The sequence below is a fragment of the Coregonus clupeaformis genome, chromosome 17 (assembly GCF_020615455.1).
Source record: "Coregonus clupeaformis isolate EN_2021a chromosome 17, ASM2061545v1, whole genome shotgun sequence".
NCBI classification, from domain to species: Eukaryota; Metazoa; Chordata; class Actinopteri; order Salmoniformes; family Salmonidae; genus Coregonus; species Coregonus clupeaformis.
The window spans coordinates 11,592,494-11,610,668 of NC_059208.1; the positions used below are offsets into that span (position 1 = coordinate 11,592,494).

The 18,175-nt window shown below is 45.3% G+C and overlaps 1 protein-coding gene across 1 annotated transcript in view; it reads left to right on the forward strand.

Annotated features, from left to right (window-relative positions):
- Positions 1–18,003, forward strand: part of LOC121585784 (adenylate cyclase type 2) — a 130,777-nt gene extending 112,774 nt beyond the window's left edge. Inside the window, exons 20-25 of the mRNA XM_045226078.1 lie at positions 9,502–9,660; positions 9,860–10,006; positions 10,502–10,609; positions 13,794–13,908; positions 14,045–14,169; positions 17,000–18,003. Of these exons, the coding sequence (XP_045082013.1) occupies positions 9,502–9,660; positions 9,860–10,006; positions 10,502–10,609; positions 13,794–13,908; positions 14,045–14,169; positions 17,000–17,152 (807 nt within the window). The 3' untranslated portion in view covers positions 17,153–18,003. The remainder of the gene's footprint in view (positions 1–9,501; positions 9,661–9,859; positions 10,007–10,501; positions 10,610–13,793; positions 13,909–14,044; positions 14,170–16,999) is intronic.
- Positions 18,004–18,175: the final 172 nt, after the last annotated feature.

Sequence of the window (18,175 nt, forward strand, 5' to 3'; positions counted from 1 at the left end):
TGCCTGCTTGGAAAAAATGAATCTACCGTGGAGCAAACTGGCAAACTCACCAAATCTAACTGGTAAAAACATTGGCCTACTAAAAAGATTACAAGACAAAGTAAAAGAAGAAAGCCCTAACTTGGAGCAATTAAGATTTCTTCACTGTATTATTCATCAGGAAGCCCTGTGTAAAAGTGTGTTAAAGCTGGAAAATGTTGTCAAAGTGGTTGTAAAACTTGTCAACTTCATACGGGCAAGGGGGCTTAACCATCGTCAGTTCATTCAGCTGCTCAATGACACAGAGGCAGAGCACCAGGACTTGTTGTACCATTCAAATGTGCGCTGGCTAAGCCTGGGGAAAGTATTTAACCGTGTGTGGGAACTGAGGGGAGATACAGTGGCTTGCGAAAGTATTCACCCCCCTTGGCATTTTTCCTATTTTGTTGCCTTACATCCTGGAATTAAAATTGTTTTTTTGCAGGGTTTGTATCATTTGATTTACACAACATGCCTACCACTTTGAAGATGCAAAATATTTTTTGGGGTAAAATAAACAAGAAATAAGACAAAAAAACAGAAAACCTGAGCGTGCATAACTATTCACCCCCCCAAACTCAATACTTTGTAGAGCCACCTTTTGCAGCAATTACAGCTGCAAGTCTCATAAGCTTGGCACATCTAGCCACTGGGATTTTTGCCCATTCTTCAAGGCAAAACTGCTCCAGCTCCTTCAAGTTGGATGTGTTCCGCTGGTGTACAGCAATCTTTAAGTCATACCACAGATTCTCAATTGGATTGAGGCCATTCCATATCTTTGGTCTCTTTGTTGCCTCTCTGATTAATGCCCTCCTTGCCTGGTCCGTGAGTTTTGGTGGACGGCCCTCTCTTGGCAGGTTTGTTGTGGTGCCATATTCTTTCCATTTTTTAATAATGGATTTAATGGTGCTCCGTGGGATGTTCAAAGTTTCAGATATTTTTTTAGAACCCAACCCTGATCTGTACTTCTCCACAACTTTGTCCCTGACCTGTTTGGAGAGCTCCTTGGTCTTCATGGTGCTGCTTGCTTGGTGGTGCCCCTTGCTTAGTGGTGTTGCAGACTCTCGGGCCTTTCAGAACAGGTGTATATATACTGAGATCATGTGACACTTAGATTGCACACAGGTGGACTTTATTTAACTAATTATGTGACTTCTGAAGTTAATTGGTTGCACCAGATCTTATTTAGGGGCTTCATAGCAAAGGGGCTGAATCCCGTCACAGGTCAAATTTAACAAATGACCACTTGTCAGCTGTTCTGAGAATCTCTACATCAAAGATGACACGACTTTGATGCCCTTGCCAAGAGAGGTGACCAGACCCATTGTTCACATTAAGACTTGAATAACCGTGACTGGGGTAGGCAAGGATTATGCTTTTTCATGGTGATGGTTATGCAGTGAGAATGATCCAGCAATGCACTTGGATACAGGTAATAACTAATCAGTCAGATTTGGGCTGAGGTGATTGGATAACTGTAAATATGGCTCACAATGGAGATGAGAATTGTTCCTTAATATGCTTTCAAAAACAGACCATTCCAAATGAAATGTTTCACTCAAATTTTAGAAGAGGTTTTTTTTACACATCTGCTGTTACATTTTGCATGTCTCCAGTCATATAATATATATATATATATTTTTTAGTTTGTATATTGTGACTAAGTTTTATTGTACTTTACAAGGGTAGAGATGCAGGATATGTGTGTGTGTTTGACTGTGTCTGTGATGTTATAAATTATATCAATTTTGTGAACAATTTGTGGAAAGTTTGTTCACAAAAAACAAGGGTAGAGATGGTACAAGGGTAGAATTGTTCTGCAAGCATATGTACACCTACAGTACACTAGTAGTTGCATGTCAATGTGAAAATGAATAAAGGCTTCACATGTTTTGTCACGCATATAGTATGTGGCCCTTCACTTGGTTTCAAAAACTAAATGTGGCCCTTGAGACAATAGGTTTGCCCACCCCTGCCCTATAGGCTATTGGTCATTTAAAATACATTGTAGGCGCACTTGATCTCCAGCGCCCAGCAGAGAATTGCACTCGGCTTGCATTTTGGCTCAGTGATCTCGACTTTTTTCACATTTTGTTGTGTTCAAGCCTGAATTTAAAATTGATTAAATTGAGATGTTGTGTCATTGGCATACACACAATACCCAATAATTTGTCGAAATTTGTACTAATAAATTAAAAATGAAAAGTTGAAATGTCTTGAGTAAATAAGTATTCAACCCCTTTCTTATGGCAAGCCTAAATAAGTTCAGGAGTAAAAATGTGCTTAACAAGTCACATAATACGTTGCATGGACTCACATAGTGAAAAGAAGGAAGCCTGTATAGAATAGAAATATTCCCAAATTAATGGTAAAACTGCAAAAAATGTGGCAAAGAAATGAACTTCATGTCCCGAATGCAAAGCGTCATGTTTGGGGCAAATCCAACACAACACATCACTGAGTACCACTCTTCATATTTTCAAGCATGGTGGTGACTGCATCATGTTATGGGTATGCTTGTCATTGGCAAAGGAGTCTTTTTAAGATAAAAAGAAACGGAATAGAGCTAAGCACAGGCAAAGTCCTAGAGGAAAACCTGGTTCAGTCTGCTTTAAAACAGACACTGGGTGACAAATTCACCTTTCAGCAGGACAATAACGCAAAATACAAGGCCAAATATACACTGGAGTTGATTACCAAGACGACATTGAATGTTCGTGAGTGGCCTAGTTACAGTTTTGACTTCAATCAGCTTCAAAATATATGGCAAGGCTTGAAAATGGCTGTCTATCAATGATCAACAATCAACTTGACAGAGCTTGAAGATTTTTTTAAAGAAACATTTTCAAATATTGTACAATCCAGGTGTGCAAAGCTCTGAGACTTACCCAGAAAGACTCACAGCTGTAATCGCTGCCAAAAGTAATTCTAACATAAATTGCAAACATTTCTAAAAACATGTTTTCACTTTGTCATTATGGGGTATTGTGTGTAGATGGGTGAGAGAAAAAAAGCAATTTAATCCATTTTGAATTTAGGCTCTAACACAACAAAATGTGGAAAAAGTCAAAGGGTATGAATACTTATGAAGGCACTGTAGGCTATGGCTGCCTATTGTGATTATTACTGTTATATCAGGGCATTATGTTCTAGTCTCAATCTATTAATTATAGACCTATGGTTTATTATGTGTAGGTCTATGTGAGTCACGTGTTAAATATAAGAGTTATGGATTTACGTAGGCCTACAAGACTATTTGATCTGTAATGTGAAATCACTTGTTAGATGGTTTGTTGTGTGCGATCGATTACAGTACACAGCAAATTGGCCAGTGTTACCAAGTATTGATTTTTCAGTGTAACATTTCTAGTGTTGATTCAGGAGTTAGATTAACACTCAGTGGTGTAAAAGAACCCTAGTGTTAGTGTTAATAACCAGTGTTGAGTGGAGAGTGAAGAGTAAAATGTTCCCATCAAAACCTCGTCCATCATTATCTTATTTCCCAGCATGCTCTACTGCAGCTAGAATCTTTAGGATTGTTTTGAATTAATATCTATGTTTTTGCATGTACATTGATTGATTTATTAATCTTATGCTACACAAAGATAAATAACATACCGTTTTCTAAACTAATTCAATCAGTTAGTTAGATTTATTGCACCCGTTACTGAAATGGTTGTTACAGTTAAAATGCTTTAGGTAGTCTTCTTTCTTAATATTCCTTACCCTGACAGTCATTCTGAATGCAGGTTGCAGATGAATAAGAATTCCAACTGTTGGATGTCCTAATTCTGTCTGGATTTCAATAGGAATAACATACAGTGGGGAAAAAAAGTATTTAGTCAGCCACCAATTGTGCAAGTTCTCCCACTTAAAAAGATGAGAGGCCTGTAATTTTCATCATAGGTACACGTCAACTATGACAGACAAAATGAGAAAAAAATCCTGAAAATCACATTGTACGATTTTTAATGAATTTATTTGCAAATTATGGTGGAAAATAAGTATTTGGTCAATAACAAAAGTTTCTCAATACTTTGTTATATACCCTTTGTTGGCAATGACACAGGTCAAATGTTTTCTGTAAGTCTTCACAAGGTTTTCACACACTGTTGCTGGTATTTTGGCCCATTCCTCCATGCAGATCTCCTCTAGAGCAGTGATGTTTTGGGGCTGTCGCTGGGCAACACGGACTTTCAACTCCCTCCAAAGATTTTCTATGGGGTTGAGATCTGGAGACTGGCTAGGCCACTCCAGGACCTTGAAATGCTTCTTACGAAGCCGCTCCTTCGTTGCCCGGGCGGTGTGTTTGGGATCATTGTCATGCTGAAAGACCCAGCCACGTTTCATCTTCAATGCCCTTGCTGATGGAAGGAAGTTTTCACTCAAAATCTCAGGATACATGGCCCCATTCATTCTTTCCTTTACACGGATCAGTCGTCCTGGTCCCTTTGCAGAAAAACATCCCCAAAGCATGATGTTTCCACCCCCATGCTTCACAGTAGGTATGGTGTTCTTTGGATGGGTTGAGTTACTGACGTGATCTTCCTGTCTGGGTTGGCGCCCCCCCTTGGTTTGTGCTGTGGTGGAGACCTCTGTGGGCTATACTCGGCCTTGTCTCAGGATTGTAAGTTGGTGGTTGAGGATATCCCTCTGGTGGTGCGGGGGCTGTGCTTTGGCAGAGTGGGTGGGGTTATATCCTTCCTGTTTGGCCCTGTCCGGGGGTTTCTTCGGATGGGGCCACAGTGTCTCCGGACCGCTCCTGTCTCAGCCTCCAGTATTTATGCTGCAGTAGTCTATGTGTCGGGGGCTGGGGTTAGTTGGTTATACCTGGAGTACTTCTCCTGTCTTATCCAGTGTCCTGTGTGAATTTAAGTATGCTCTCTCTAATTCTCTCGTTCTCTCTTTCTCTCTGAGAACCTGAGCCCTAGGACCATACGTCAGGACTACCGGGCATGCTGACACCTTGCTGTCCCCAGTCCGCCTGGCCTTGCTGCTATTCCAGTTTCAACTGTTCTGCCTGCGGTTCACGAAACCCCTACCTGTCCCAGACCTGCTGTTTTCAACTCTTAATGATCGGCTATGAAAAGCCAACTGAGAGACCTGAGCCCTAGGACCATACGTCGGGACTACCGGCCGTGGTGACTCCTTGCTGTCCCCAGTCCGCCTGGCCTTGCTGCTATTCCAGTTTCAACTGTTCTGCCTGCGGTTATGGAACCCCTACCTGTCCCAGACCTGCTGTTTTCAACTCTTAATGATCGGCTATGAAAAGCCAACTGAGATTTATTCCTGATTATTATTTGACCATGCTTGTCACTTATGAACATTTTTGAACATCTTGGCATGGTTCTGTTATAATCTCCACCCGGCACAGCCAGAAGAGGACTGGCCACCCCTCATAGCCTGGTTCCTCTCTAGGTTTCTTCCTAGGTTTTGGCCTTTCTAGGGAGTTTTTCCTAGCCACCGTGCTTCTACACCTGCATTACTAGCTGTTTGGGGTTTTAGGCTGGGTTTCTGTAAAGCACTTCGAGATATTAGCTGATGTAAGAAGGGCTATATAAAATAAAATTGATTGATTGATTGATGCAACTCAGCATTCTTTGTCCTCCAAACACGACGAGTTGAGTTTTTACCAAAAAGTTATATTTTGGTTTCATCTGACCATATGACATTCTCCCAATCCTCTTCTGGATCATCCAAATGCACTCTAGCAAACTTCAGACGGGCCTGGACATGTGCTGGCTTAAGCAGGGGGACACGTCTGGCACTGCAGGATTTGAGTCCCTGGCGGCGTAGTGTGTTACTGATGGTAGGCTTTGTTACTTTGGTCCCAGCTCTCTGCAGGTCATTCACTAGGTCCCCCCGTGTGGTTCTGGGATTTTTGCTCACCGTTCTTGTGATCATTTTGACCCCACTGGGTGAGATCTTGCGTGGAGCCCCAGATCGAGGGAGATTATCAGTGGTCTTGTATGTCTTCCATTTCCTAATAATTGCTCCCACAGTTGATTTCTTCAAACCAAGCTGCTTACCTATTGCAGATTCAGTCTTCCCAGCCTGGTGCAGGTCTACAATTTTGTTTCTGGTGTCCTTTGACAGCTCTTTGGTCTTGGCCATAGTGGAGTTTGGAGTGTGACTGTTTGAGGTTGTGGACAGGTATCTTTTATACTGATAACAAGTTCAAACAGGTGCCATTAATACAGGTAATGAGTGGAGGACAGAGGAGCCTCTTAAAGAAGAAGTTACAGGTCTGTGAGAGCCAGAAATCTTGCTTGTTTGTAGGTGACCAAATACTTATTTTCCACCATAATTTGCAAATAAATTCATTAAAAATCCTACAATGTGATTTTCTGGAATTTTTTTCCTCAATTTGTCTGTCATAGTTGACGTGTACCTATGATGAAAATTACAGGCCTCTCTCATCTTTTTAAGTGGGAGAACTTGCACAATTGGTGGCTGACTAAATACTTTTTTCCCCCACTGTATCACTTTACAAGCCAGCATAATGTGATTTGCAGGCCTGATGTCAGTGTTGATTTAATTTGAGAATTTGCTGTCTAGTGTAGGCTATGCTTTTATGATAATTAAATTATGATTGGAGTGCCTAAATTTTGGCCGACGTACATTTTTGCTGGCCCTGCCATCAACAGATTTTTGCCTACGCCACTGCTCTGGGGTACCATCCATGAGAGCATTTCAGAGACAGATGTCCTGGACAGTTTTGTGTACCCAAATATACCATTCCCAGTGGACAAGAGCCGGCCTATACAGTTCCACCTGTTGTCAAACTGGGTTATAGTCACCAGTAGGGTAGGGGCTGTGTTTTGGGGATGACGCACATGTTTCATTTAATTGCAGTATTTGGTTAGCTGTATTTTAAATGATTTTACATTTTTAGCCTGTTTGTTTATTTCAAATATTTTCTGGAGGTGTTAAATAGTGTATACCTTGCAGCATCTACCTCTAAACATGAGGTAATGATGAATCCCTAAAGAACAGATTAATGATTCATTAATTAAGCATCGTTAGCTAGTTGCCTTCTAAACAGCCTCTCATAATACCACTGTTCCTGCCTGGCCTAGTTACTAGGCCTTCTCAACTCTTCACAAGGATGACCTAATTAGCACACACACACAAACACACACGTATATACAGTGGGGGAAAAAAGTATTTAGTCAGCCACCAATTGTGCAAGTTCTCCCACTTAAAAAGATGAGAGAGGCCTGTAATTTTCATCATAGGTACACGTCAACTATGACAGACAAAATGAGAAAAAAAAATCCAGAAAATCACATTGTAGGATTTTTTATGAATTTATTTGCAAATTATGGTGGAAAATAAGTATTTGGTCAATAACAAAAGTTTCTCAATACTTTGTTATATACCCTTTGTTGGCAATGGCACAGGTCAAACGTTTTCTGTAAGTCTTCACAAGGTTTTCACACACTGTTGCTGGTATTTTGGCCCATTCCTCCATGCAGATCTCCTCTAGAGCAGTGTTGTTTTGGGGGCTGTCGGCTGGGCAACACGGACTTTCAACTCCCTCCAAAGATTTTCTATGGGGTTGAGATCTGGAGACTGACTAGGCCACTCCAGGACCTTGAAATGCTTCTTACGAAGCCACTCCTTTGTTGCCCGGGCGGTGTGTTTGGGATCATTGTCATGCTGAAAGACCCAGCCACGTTTCATCTTCAATGCCCTTGCTGATGGAAGGAGGTTTTCACTCAAAATCTCACGATACATGGCCCCATTCATTCTTTCCTTTACACGGATCAGTCGTCCTGGTCCCTTTGCAGAAAAACATCCCCAAAGCATGATGTTTCCACCCCCATGCTTCACAGTAGGTATGGTGTTCTTTGGATGCAACTCAGCATTCTTTGTCCTCCAAACACGACGAGTTGAGTTTTTACCAAAAAGTTATATTTTGGTTTCATCTGACCATATGACATTCTCCCAATCCTCTTCTGGATCATCCAAATGCACTCTAGCAAACTTCAGACGGGCCTGGACATGTACTGGCTTAAGCAGGGGGACACGTCTGGCACTGCAGGATTTGAGTCCCTGGCGGCGTAGTGTGTTACTGATGGTAGGCTTTGTTACTTTGGTCCCAGCTCTCTGCAGGTCATTCACTAGGTCCCCCCGTGTGGTTCTGGGATTTTTGCTCACCGTTCTTGTGATCATTTTGACCCCACGGGGTGAGATCCTTGCGTGGAGCCCCAGATCGAGGGAGATTATCAGTGGTCTTGTATGTCTTCCATTTCCTAATAATTGCTCCCACAGTTGATTTCTTCAAACCAAGCTGCTTACCTATTGCAGATTCAGTCTTCCCAGCCTGGTGCAGGTCTACAATTTTGTTTCTGGTGTCCTTTGACAGCTCTTTGGTCTTGGCCATAGTGGAGTTTGGAGTGTGACTGTTTGAGGTTGTGGACAGGTGTCTTTTATACTGATAACAAGTTCAAACAGGTGCCATTAATACAGGTAACGAGTGGATGACAGAGGAGCCTCTTAAAGAGGAAGTTACAGGTCTGTGAGAGCCAGAAATCTTGCTTGTTTGTAGGTGACCAAATACTTATTTTCCACCATAATTTGCAAATAAATTCATAAAAAATCCTACAATGTGATTTTCTGGATTTCTTTTTCTCATTTTGTCTGTCATAGTTGACGTGTACCTATTATGAAAATTACAGGCCTCTCTCATCTTTTTAAGTGGGAGAACTTGCACAATTGGTGGCTGACTAAATACTTTTTTTCCCCACTGTAAGCGCCGGCCCACAGGTAGCCATAAGCTCTAATACAGAGCACAGACACACACACACACCCCGGGGCATTTTGACCTCCATCTCACGACTGGCTGCCATATTTAGACTTGTTTAGAAGTCCCCCAGGCGTGAATAACCAATGACAAACCAGCACCTATACTTTATGCTAATCAGGCTGGTGTTCAGCGTTTCCTGGAGCAAAGACAGTGACGCTGCTATCCTCTGCTTCATTGTCTTTTTACCAGAGCGCTCATTTCATTCGTTGACAGTAGGAGTATTCTAGGCCTACGGGGGAGAAAAATGCCAAAAATATTTAATTTTTCCATGTCGTTAAAGTAGAATGTGTGAAAGGAACAGTTATAGAGCACAGATATAGCTTGAAGCAGTGACTCTCCAAGTGGACAATAAAAATTAAAAACACTTTGAGAACGACGTGTTTGACCTAGCAACACATTGACCCATGTGTTCTGTTTTCTATTCTTTCATTGTTTCATAAGTCTAGTCAGCAGTGAGTCAAGTCCAGTCTCCTTTTAACTTGATGTGTTCAGCAAATTCATGAAAAATGTATCTCCTACATTTACAGTAATAAAAGACCATCACTTAATTGATGCTATTATTGGTAAACATTTACTCAAGTGTAGTCATTTCAGAGAGTAAAGTAAAAATGATTTATTATTTACTTTATTACCACCATATCTTTACCGTCTCTGTGTCCTCCTGTTAACAGAATGAATATTACTGTAGGTTGGACTTCCTGTGGAGGGACAAGTTCAAGAGAGAGTGTGAGGAGATTGAGACCATGGAGAACCTCAACAGGGTTCTACTAGAGAACGTTCTACCGGCCCATGTCGCAGAACACTTCCTAGGCCGCAACTGGAAGAACGAGGTGAGGCAGCGACCATCCACAGGACATCAGAACCTTGAGAACTCAGAACCAAAACACATTCTCATTCTAGAATTCTTTAAAGACGACACAAATAAATGCATTCTAGAACTAACTTTAGAACCACACATTCTAATCCTATTTTGGAACCAGTTGCACTGATCCATTCCACTGACCTGTGTCTGTATGCTTGTTTCTCCAGGATCTGTACCACCAGTCGTATGAGTCAGTGTGTGTGATGTTCGCCTCCATCCCAGACTTTAAGGAGTTCTACACAGAGTCAGACGTCAACAAGGAGGGCCTGGAATGTCTCAGACTCCTCAACGAGATCATCGCTGACTTTGACGAGGTGAGTTACACTGTCCTTATTGGTTACCAATCACACCTGTTGGGCTGGTATGGAATGTGTCACAGTAATAATACATCCATTACTACTGATCATAACCGGATATTAGACAATACAGGAAATATTAATACGCTTCAGTAACCAAACTGTCTGTAACATCCTTGTTACAGAATTCTTGCTAATTGTCTAGCCTCTCTCTCTCTCTTTCTCTCTCTGTGACAGCTGCTGTCCAAGCCTAAGTTCTCTCTCTCTCTCTGTGCGACAGCTGCTGTCCAATCCTAAATTCTACCCTCTCTTTCTTTCTGTATGACAACTGCTGTTCAATCCTAAATTCTACCCTCTCTTTTCTGTATGACAGCTGCTGTCCAATCCTAAATTCTACCCTCTCTCTTTCTGTATGACAGCTGCTGTCCAATCCTAAATTCTACCCTCTCTCTTTCTGTGTGACAGCTGCTGTCCAAGCCTAAATTCTACCCTCTCTCTCTTTCTGTGTGACAGCTGCTGTCCAAGCCTAAATTCAGCGGGGTGGAGAAGATAAAGACTATTGGCAGCACCTACATGGCTGCTACTGGGCTCAATGCAACACCTGGACCTGAATACACACAGGTACATCACACACACACACACATACACACACACTGCAGAGAACACCGTAATACAAATTATCACTAAATTATCACAGTGAATTATTGTAATGTTTGTTTATGTGTCAATTCATCCCATAAGGGATGCCAACTGGTGATTTGACACAAAACTAAAATGTAATTAATTCATTCATTCACACACACACACACACACACACACACACACACACACACACACACACACACACACACACACATATACACACACACACACACACAGTGTGAACTGGAGGACATCCATTTTAAACCCACAGAAATGATCAAACTCAGCTACAGCATCAACTCACCTCCAATTACAGGTGTAAAGCTGTGTGATGGTGCTAAACAACTGAATGATTCTCCCGCTCTCTCCATACCTCTACCCCCCTCCTCTCTCCATTCCTCTACCCCCCTCCTCTCTCCATTCCTCTACCCCCCTCCTCTCTCTCTCTCCATTCCTCTACCCCCCTCCTCTCTCCATTCCTCTACCCCCGTCCTCTCTCCATTCCTCTACCCCCCTCCTCTCTCCATTCCTCTACCCCCCTTCTCTCTCCATGCCTCTACCCCCCTCCTCTCTCCATTCCTCTACCCCCTCCTCTCTCCATTCCTCTACCCCCCTCCTCTCTCCATTCCTCTACCCCCCTCCTCTCTCCATTCCTCTACCCCCTCCTCTCTCCATTCCTCTACCCCCCTCCTCTCTCCATTCCTCTACCCCCCTCCTCTCTCCATTCCTCTACCCCCCTCCTCTCTCCATTCCTCTACCCCCTCCTCTCTCCATCCTCTACCCCCTCCTCTCTCCATTCCTCTATCCCCCTCCTCTCTCCATTCCTCTATCCCCCTCCTCTCTCCATTCCTCTACCCCCTCCTCTCTCCATTCCTCTACCCCCCTCCTCTCTCCATTCCTCTACCCCCCCCCTCTCTCCATTCCTCTACCCCCCTCCTCTCTCTCTCTCCATTCCTCTACCCCCCTCCTCTCTCCATTCCTCTACCCCCTCCTCTCTCCATTCCTCTACCCCCCTCCTCTCTCATTCCTCTACCCCCTCCTCTCTCCATTCCTCTACCCCCGTCCTCTCTCCATTCCTCTACCCCCCTCCTCTCTCCATGCCTCTACCCCCCTTCTCTCTCCATTCCTCTACCCCCTCCTCTCTCCGTTCCTCTACCCCCCCCTCTCCATTCCTCTACCCCCTCCTCTCTCCATTCCTCTACCCCCTCCTCTCTCCATTCCTCTACCCCCCTCCTCTCTCCATTCCTCTACCCCCTCCTCTCTCCATTCCTCTACCCCCCTCCTCTCTCCATTCCTCTACCCCCCTCCTCTCTCCATTCCTCTATCCCCCCTCCTCTCTCCATTCCTCTATCCCCCCTCCTCTCTCCATTCCTCTACCCCCCTCCTCTCTCCATTCCTCTACCCCCTCCTCTCTCCATTCCTCTACCCCCTCCTCTCTCCATTCCTCTACCCCCCTCCTCTCTCCATTCCTCTACCCCCTCCTCTCTCCATTCCTCTACCCCCCTCCTCTCTCCATTCCTCTACCCCCTCCTCTCTCCATTCCTCTACCCCCCTCCTCTCTCCAATCCTCTACCCCCTCCTCTCTCCATTCCTCTACCCCCTCCTCTCTCCATTCCTCTACCCCCCTCCTCTCTCCATTCCTCTACCCCCCTCCTCCCGCTCTCTCCATTCCTCTACCCCCCTCCTCCCGCTCTCTCCATTCCTCTACCCCCCTCCTCTCTCCATTCCTCTACCCCCCTCCTCCCGCTCTCTCCATTCCTCTACCCCCCTCCTCTCTCCATCCCTCTACCCCCCTCCTCTCTCTCTCTCCATCCTCTACCCCCCTCCTCTCTCCATTCCTCTATCCCCCCTCCTCTCTCCATTCCTCTACCCCCTCCTCTCTCCATGCCTCTACCCCCTCCTCTCTCCATTCCTCTACCCCCCTCCTCTCTCCATTCCTCTACCCCCCTCCTCTCTCCATTCCTCTACCCCCCTCCTCTCTCCATCCCTCTACCCCCTCCTCTCTCCCTTCCTCTACCCCCCTCCTCTCTCTCTCTCCATTCCTCTACCCCCCTCCTCTCTCCATTTCTCTATCCCCCTCCTCTCTCCATTCCTCTACCCCCCTCCTCTCTCCATTCCTCTACCCCCTCCTCTCTCCATTCCTCTACCCCCCTCCTCACTCCATTCCTCTACCCCCCTCCTCTCTCCATTCCTCTACCCCCCTCCTCTCTCCATTCCTCTACCCCTCCTCTCTCCATTCCTCTACCCCCCTCCTCTCTCCATTCCTCTACCCCCCTCCTCTCTCCATTCCTCTACCCCCCTCCTCTCTCCATTCCTCTACCCCCCTCCTCTCTCCATTCCTCTACCCACCTCCTCCCGCTCTCTCCATTCCTCTACCCCCTCCTCCCGCTCTCTCTCCATTCCTCTACCCCCCCTCCTCTCTCCATTCCTCTACCCCCCTCCTCCCGCTCTCTCCATTCCTCTACCCCCTCCTCTCTCCATCCCTCTACCCCCCTCCTCTCTCCATTCCTCTACCCCCCTCCTCTCTCCATTCCTCTATCCCCCTCCTCTCTCCATTCCTCTACCCCCCTCCTCTCTCCATGCCTCTACCCCCCTCCTCTCTCCATTCCTCTACCCCCCTCCTCTCTCCATTCCTCTACCCCCCTCCTCTCTCCATTCCTCTACCCCCCTCCTCTCTCCATCCCTCTACCCCCCTCCTCTCTCCATTCCTCTACCCCCCTCCTCTCTCTCTCTCCATTCCTCTACCCCCCTCCTCTCTCCATTTCTCTATCCCCCTCCTCTCTCCATTCCTCTACCCCCTCCTCTCTCCATACCTCTACCCCCTTCTCTCTCCATTCCTCTACCCCCCTCCTCTCTCTCTCTCCATTCCTCTACCCCCCTCCTCTCTCCATTCCTCTACCCCCCTCCTCTCTCCATTCCTCTACCCCCCTCCTCTCTCCATTCCTCTACCCCCTCCTCTCTCCATTCCTCTACCCCCCTCCTCTCTCCATTCCTCTACCCCCCTCCTCTCTCTTGCCCTTTTCTGTCTCCCTCGTCACTCCTTCCTCTCTCTGTCCCATTCCCTGTCTCTCCCTCACTCAATCTTCTCATCTCTCTCTCTCTCTCTCTCTCTCTCTCTCTCTCTCTCTCTCTCTCTCTCTCTCTCTCTCTCTCTCTCTCTCAGGAACATGACCGTCAGTACATGCACATTGGCACCATGATGGAGTTTGCCTTCGCTCTGGTCGGGAAACTAGATGTCATCAACAAACACTCCTTCAACGACTTCAGGCTACGAGTCGGTGAGAAAGATTGAGAGTGTGTGTGTGTATGAGAGAGACAGGAGAGAAGGAGAGAGACAGAGAAGGTATAGTGTAATTGGTACAGTCTGACTGTGTCTTACATGTGACCTCTAACCCTTCTTCCTGGTTGTGTCAGGGATAAACCATGGTCCGGTGATTGCGGGGGTGATCGGAGCTCAAAAGCCTCAGTATGATATCTGGGGGAACAGTGTTAATGTGGCCAGCAGGATGGAGAGTACTGGGGTACTGGGAAAAATACAGGTACTCAATGAATACAGTTATAATACAGCTATACGAATAATAATGCTACAGCAGTGTTTCCCAAACTAGATCTTGTTTTTTTCCCCCTAGCACTACACACCTGACTCAAGTAATCAACTCATCATTAAGCTTTGATTATTTTAATCAGCTGTGTAGTGATAGGGCAAAAACCAAAACGTGCACACCTTCGGGAAACATTGTGCTACAGTAATACTAGCTCCATGCAGTTTTATGTTATACCAGGAGTCGCTGCAGAAATAGATCAAGGTTCATGAGTACGGTATACAGGTACAGAGCAGATGTTATGCAAATGTAGATATATAATAATGCAGAACTATACAGTTGAACATCTCTTTGATAAGTTATTAATATGAATTTACCACAGAGATCCTATTAAATTGATTTGAGTTTGATATGTAATTCTATAGAATGTCCTGCCTACGTGTTATTTTTTCAGAAATGCTGCTTTGTGTTCCCTTTCAGTTGGTCACTTGGTATAACACACTATGGGGAGTCAACAACCAATCATATTCACCTGAAGAAATCACGCCCAACGGGCCAATGAATGCTGAGACCACCCTCGGAAGCCCCGCCTTCCTAGCTATAATACCAGGGCGTGCATTAATTTCCTAATTTCTTCGCTCTTCAGCTCGCCTGAAGGAAGAACGTGTCACGCAATTTACAAACTTTTCAAGCACACGAAGGCTACGAGATTCGGCTCCAACTTAGGTGTCTGTTAGTGGGGAGAGAGTACTCGTCCCCCTAGATATTGCAAGTTTTGGGTCTTGGTATTGGTTTTTGTGTTTGCTAAAAACCCACAACTTTCTTCTCTACTTGTGTAGCCAGTGCTTCCTTGCTTGAGTAAGATGGCCAGTGGTACGAGTAAGTTAAAAAATGCTAACCAGCTGCGTTTGAGCCTCTGACCTTGCCCTAGGGCATGTGATTTCACAATGAAAATGAAAGATACTCACGAGTGCTGTGCTGTTTGCCTGGGGTGCAAACACGCTCATGTGACCATTGTCTCCGGCTGGGTTCAACTTCCATTGGGCGTCAGCTGACTTGGTGAGAAAGATTGGGGCTGCTGGCGAAGGGTCTTCCGGTGAAGCGATCTCAGAAATGGGGTTGTCTGAGGCCAGGTGAGAACAGCAGCGGTGGTCAGTGTTGATAGGAGTGTCATCCCAGCCCATGTAAGGGCTCATTCTGGTTTTTCTGTCAGTGTTCAGAGTCTGGATTCCGGGGATGATATACTATCCCTGGTTGGTTCTGGAGGGTTTTCAGAGTGTGAATTGGATGACATCATTTCTGGGCAGCCTAAAGCCCCAGCTTTGGATTCGGCAGGGGGAGAGGGAACCATTGGTGGTTAATTCGCCTTTGATGTAGCTGTGTGGTAGGGCGGCAGATCACCTGGGTGTCTTCTCCCCCGCAGAGGAGTTCCTCCAGGTTTGGGGAAAGGTATTTACCTCCTGTCCCTGCACTGGTGAAGCGTCGCTGACCCCTGTTTAAAGATTTTGCAGATGAGATAAAGGCGATCTGGGATTCCCCTCATTCAGCCAGGCTGGTGCTACCAGGTTATGGCGAGTTCATGAATGTATAGCAGCGTTCCCCAACTGGCAGCCCGCGGGTGGTCTTATTCGGCCCCCTAACTTTTCTGAGCAACGTTTTTCTCATTGTTGGATATAAAAGACTGTAAAAACACCAGGAAATCAGTTCCAAGTGATTTTAATTTTGATAATCTGTTCCTACGCATAATAGAGAGACACGTGATCGTATAAAAATGTAAGCAATGTTTGAAATTATTATGTTTTAGTCAAATATTATATCTGCTTGGGCTTCTTGTGGTCAATTTGCAGTCTACAAATTCTTTGTAATTATGTTCTGGCCCCCCGACTATCCGCTCAAGAAGAAAATCGGCCCGCGGCTGAATCTAATTGATGATTCCTGATGTAGAGGGTATTGGGGAGAAGGGCCTCATTTGCACAGCGCCGAAGGATGGAAAGCTGGTGAGTTACTTACCTCCAGATGCTAACAAGGGGGCTAATCCTAGCACGGTGCTCCGAATATACAGTGCCGGTTCTCAGCGGATCACCAGGCTGAGGGTGTAGCGGACCGGTCGTTGAATGTGGTCACAATGCTGCAGATGTATCATCATATCGATTTGCTGCAGGAGCTGAATAAGACGAAATCCGTGCTATGGCTGTTTTTGTGCTGCATCTGTCCCGCGGTACTATCCTGGCTGTGGGGAAAAGTTACTGGTTGCCGAAGTCCCTGAACCCGGTGTGGGCCGGGTATCAGAGCGGCGGTACCATGAAAGCACAATGTTTCTACCCAAGGTTCCTTGGTGTTCAGGGGTATCGAGAGAAAGGTATCGTCCAGGTATGGGCATAATAAACACAGTTCCTTCCACACATTCAGACACACGGTTGTCAAGAGTGGTGGATCTGTAAACAACCATGACATAAAAGTCCCAGTCCTCATGGTGGCGCTCGGCCCCTTCAGGACATAATATAGGGAGACTGGCAGAGTGCTCCGTCCAGTGGCGGGTTCCGGCATTACGGCTCTGTCTGGCACGGTTTCAGCTGGGGCACTCTGTGCCTTTTCGCTTGTGCCTGAGTGGTACTGAATTGAAGGAATGAATGCGAGCCCCGGTATTATAGCCAGGAAGGCGGAGCTTCCGAGGGTGGGCTTGGCATCCATTGGCCTTTTGGGCGTGATTTCAGTTTTCCTCTGGTGAATATGACTGGTCGTTGACTCCCCATAATATGTTATACCTCGTTCCCTCCTTCAGGGAATAGTAGTTATATTCATAACTATATGTTTTCCCTGCTTCCAGGTAACTGAGGAGACAAGTCGTATCCTAGCAACACTGGGCTACATGTGTTCGTGTCGAGGCATCATCAACGTGAAGGGGAAGGGAGAGCTCAAAACCTTCTTCGTACACACAGAGATGACCAGATCGCTGTCTCAAGGGACTGTGATGCCTTGAACATCATACACTGAACATTACACATACACACACGTGAACACACTTAAACTATACAAACAAATGTATCTACATACACACAAATAGACTTGCACGCACATACACACACATACGTGCATGCACAAATAGAGCACACACAAACATACGAGGACTTACACACACACACACACACACACACACACACGCAGAACTGCCTGCTGTAGTAGAATGCATCAAACTACAGACTTTGTTTACAACAGTAACTCCAGACCACTTAATCTGAACCAGACAGAATGGCAGACAGACAACATTTAGAGCAACAGACAGAACAACAGACAGACAGACGGCTGTACATACAGTATTACCTGCTTCGTCCCTCCTTAGCTGGACACAGTAGTGGCTGAACTTCACAGGGTAACTTTGTCCCTAGATACTTAGGTCAGTTTTGCATTCCCCTCTCCCCTAATGGTTAAGGTTAGGATGTGTTTAGGGTAAGCTGATCCTAGATCTGTGCGCAAGGGCAATTTCTACCTGGAGTGGATTTCATTGACTGCCTGAGTGGTCAAGTGGTGCAGTGCAGAGACACAGATAGTCAGAGCCATCTTGGCACCAATAGTCTTTTCACTATTACAGTACTTTTAGTCAGAATTCTAATTAAAATGTGGTGCCAACATGAAGGATAGTTTGCCAAACTGTATAGCTAGCCTATCTCTATGGTTCTGGAGCAGAGAGCAACGTGGACCTCAAGAGCAGTCGGGGAGTCAAGAGCTACTGGACTTTTGTAAGAAAATGAGAAAACGATATCAACAGGAGAATGTTTCCATGTTTTCATGCCATCATTTTCTTACTCATTAAAACATTTGTATATAAGTGAACCAATGTGCCTCCTGTCATTGAAAGTCAACTGTTTATGATTGCACTGAAAGTCTACTAAGTAGTTGGATAAAGAAGTAGTTTGATCAGATATTGTACTTTATTATGTATCTCACAAACATGTGGGCCATAATGTATACAGTTACAATCTTTGTATTCTAAAATATATAGTCA